The sequence below is a fragment of the Chaetura pelagica genome, unplaced genomic scaffold (genome assembly GCF_000747805.2).
Source record: "Chaetura pelagica isolate M959 unplaced genomic scaffold, ChaPel_1.0 scaffold1052, whole genome shotgun sequence".
Lineage (NCBI taxonomy): Eukaryota > Metazoa > Chordata > Aves > Apodiformes > Apodidae > Chaetura > Chaetura pelagica.
Window position 1 is genome coordinate 1 of NW_009952383.1, and position 3060 is coordinate 3060.

The 3060-nt window shown below is 62.9% G+C and overlaps 2 protein-coding genes across 2 annotated transcripts in view; one reads left to right on the plus strand and one right to left on the minus strand.

Annotated features, from left to right (window-relative positions):
* Positions 1 to 425: 425 nt before the first annotated feature.
* Positions 426 to 1410, minus strand: LOC104398122 (activating signal cointegrator 1 complex subunit 2 homolog; the record flags this gene model as incomplete). Its single annotated transcript, XM_010008172.1, has 1 exon — positions 426 to 1410. A coding segment is annotated over one exon (985 nt), but the record flags the coding sequence as incomplete, so codon positions are not given.
* Positions 1411 to 2040: 630 nt separating this feature from the next.
* Positions 2041 to 3060, plus strand: part of SYMPK (symplekin) — a gene marked incomplete at both ends in the record, with an annotated part of 8727 nt that continues 7707 nt past the window's right edge. The window contains one exon of the mRNA XM_010008173.1: positions 2041 to 2287. Within this exon, the coding sequence (XP_010006475.1) occupies positions 2041 to 2287 (247 nt within the window). The remainder of the gene's footprint in view (positions 2288 to 3060) is intronic.

Consider the following 3060-nt stretch of genomic DNA (forward strand, 5'->3'; position numbering starts at 1 on the left):
ATGTGGGACCTCTCCATGGTGGGACACCATGAGATGTCCTTGTGGTGGAAGGTGGGACATGCCTGGGGTGGGACAGGGGACATCCCTGGGGTGGGACAAGGGACCTCTCCATGGTGGGACACCATGGAACCTCACTGGGATTGGGAGGTGGGACGTCCCTGGGGTGGGACATGGGATGTCTTCATGGTGGGACACCATGGGATGTCTTTGTGGTGGGACATGGGACATCCCTGGGGTGGGACATGGGACATCTCCATGGTAGGACACCATGGGACCTCACTGGGATTGGGAGGTGGGACACCCCTGGGGTGGGATGTGGGACCTCTCCATGGTCTGACACCATGGGATGTCTTTGTGGTAGGACAGGGGACATCCCTGGGGTGGGACATGGGACATCTCCATGGTAGGACACCATGGGACCTCACTGGGATTGGGAGGTGGAACTTCCCTGTGGTAGGACGTGGAACATCTCTGTGGTGGGGCATGGGACACCTCCTGGTGCCCCTTCGTGTCCTCCTGGTGCCCCTTCGTGTCCTCCTGGTGTCCCTCCAGGTCCTCCTGGTTCCCCTTGGGGTCCTCCTGGTTCTCCTCCAGGTCCTCCTGCTGTCCCTTGGGGTCCTGGTGCCCCTCAAAGTCCTCCTTGTGCCCCTCAAAGTCCTCCTGATGCCCCTTGAGGTCCTCCTGCTGCTCCTTGGGTTCCTCCTGATGCTCCTTGAGGTCCTCCTGGTGCCCCTCAAAGTCCTCCTGGTTCCCCTTGGGGTCCTTCTGGTGTCCCTTGAGGTCCTTCTGATGCTCCTTGGGGTCCTCCTGATGCTCCTTGGGGTCCTCCTCATTCCCTTTGAGGTCGTCCTGATGCCCCTTCGGGTCCTGGTGCCCCTTGAGGTCCTCCTGGTGCCCCTCGAAGTCCTCCTGGTGCCCCTCAAAGTCCTCCTGGTGCCCTTCGAGGTCCTCCTGGTGCCCCTCAAAGTCCTCCTTGTGCCCCTTAAAGTAAGTCCTCCCAATGCGCCTTGAGGTCCTGCTGCTCCTTGGGGTCCTCCTGGTGCCTCTTGAGGTCCTCCTGGTGCTCCTTGGGGTCCTCCTGGTTTCCCTTGGGGTCCTTCTGATGCTCCTTGGGGTCCTCCTGATGCCCCTTCGGGTCCTGCTGCTCCTTGGGGTCCTTCTGGTGCCCCTCAAAGTCCTCCTGGTGCCCCTTAAAGTCCTGGTGCCCTCAAAGTCCTCCCAATGCCCCTTGAGGTCCTCCTGCTGCTCCTTGGGGTCCTCCTGGTGCTTCTTGAGGTCCTCCTGGTGCCCCTTGAGGTCCTCCTGCTGCTCCTTGGGGTCCTCCTGGTGCTTCTTGAGGTCCTCCTGGTGCCCCTTGAGGTCCTCCTGCTGCTCCTTGGGTTCCTCCTGATGCTCCTTGAGGTCCTCCTGGTGCCCCTCAAAGTCCTCCTGGTTCCCCTTGGGGTCCTTCTGGTGTCCCTTGAGGTCCTTCTGATGCTCCTTGGGGTCCTCCTGATGCTCCTTGGGGTCCTCCTCATTCCCTTTGAGGTCGTCCTGATGCCCCTTCGGGTCCTGGTGCCCCTTGAGGTCCTCCTGGTGCCCCTCGAAGTCCTCCTGGTGCCCCTCAAAGTCCTCCTGGTGCCCTTCGAGGTCCTCCTGGTGCCCCTCAAAGTCCTCCTTGTGCCCCTTAAAGTCCTTCTGGTGCCCTCAAAGTCCTCCCAATGCCCCTTGAGGTCCTGCTGCTCCTTGGGGTCCTCCTGGTGCCTCTTGAGGTCCTCCTGGTGCCCCTTGAGGTCCTCCTGCTGCTCCTTGGGGTCCTCCTGGTGCTTCTTGAGGTCCTCCTGGTGCCCCTTGAGGTCTTCCTGCTGCTCCTTGGGGTCCTCCTGGTGCTTCTTGAGGGCCTCCTGGTGCCCCTTGAGGTCCTCCTGCTGCTCCTTGGGGTCCTCCTGGTGCTTCTTGAGGTCCTCCTGGTGCCCCTTGAGGTCCTCCTGCTGCTCCTTGGGGTCCTCCTGGTGCTTCTTGAGGTCCTCCTGGTGCCCCTTGAGGTCCTCCTGCTGCTCCTTGGGGTCCTCCCTCCCCCCGACCTTGGCCAAGTCCCAGGTGAGCAGCGTCCGGAAGAACCTGAAGCTGCACCTGCTCAGCGTCCTGCGCCACCCCTGCTCGGGGGACTTCACCCCCCAGATCACCACCCTGCTGGTGGACCTGGGCACCCAGCAGGCCGAGATCTCCCGCTCCATGCCCGCCCCCCGCGACGCCCGCAAGCGCCCGCGCGACGACCCCGACGCCGCCCTCAAGAAGATCAAGATGGGTGAGAGCCTTGGGGGGACCTCAGTGGCCTCCTGGTGGCCCTTGGGGTCCTTCTGGTGCCCCTCAATGTCCTGGTGGCCCTCAGTGACCTCCTGGTAACCCTCTGACCTCCTGGTGCTCCTTGGGGTCCTGGTGCCCCTCAATGTCCTGGTGGCCCTCAATGACCTCCTGGTGGCCCTTCCCGGCCTCCTGGTGGCCCTTGGGGTCCTTCTGGTGCCCCTCAATGTCCTGGTGGCCCTCAATGACCTCCTGGTGGCCCTCAATGACCTCCTGGTGCCCCTTCCCAGCCTCCTGGTGGCCCTTCCCAGCCTCCTGGTGCCCCTCAATGTCCTCCTGGTGCCCCTCAATGTCCTGGTGCCCCTTCCTGTCCTCCTGGTGGCCCTCAATGACCTCCTGGTGCCCCTCAATGGCCTTCTGGTGGCCCTCAATGACCTCCTGGTGGCCTTCAATGGCCTCCTGGTGCTCCTTGGGGTCCTTCTGGTGCCCTTTGGGGTCCTGCTGATGCTCCTCGGGGTCCTCCTGGTTCCCCTTGGGGTCCTTCTGGTGCCCTTTGGGGTCCTGCTGATGCTCCTCGGGGTCCTCCTGGTTCCCCTTGGGGTCCCCCTGGTGCCTCTTGGGGTCCTCCTGGTGCTTCTTGAGGTCCTTCTGGTGCCCTTTGGGGTCCTGCTGATGCTCCTCGGGGTCCTCCTGGTTCCCCTTGGGGTCCTTCTGGTGTCCCTTAAGGTCCTTCTGATGCTCCTTGGGTTCCTCCTGCTGCTCCTTGGGTTCCTCCTG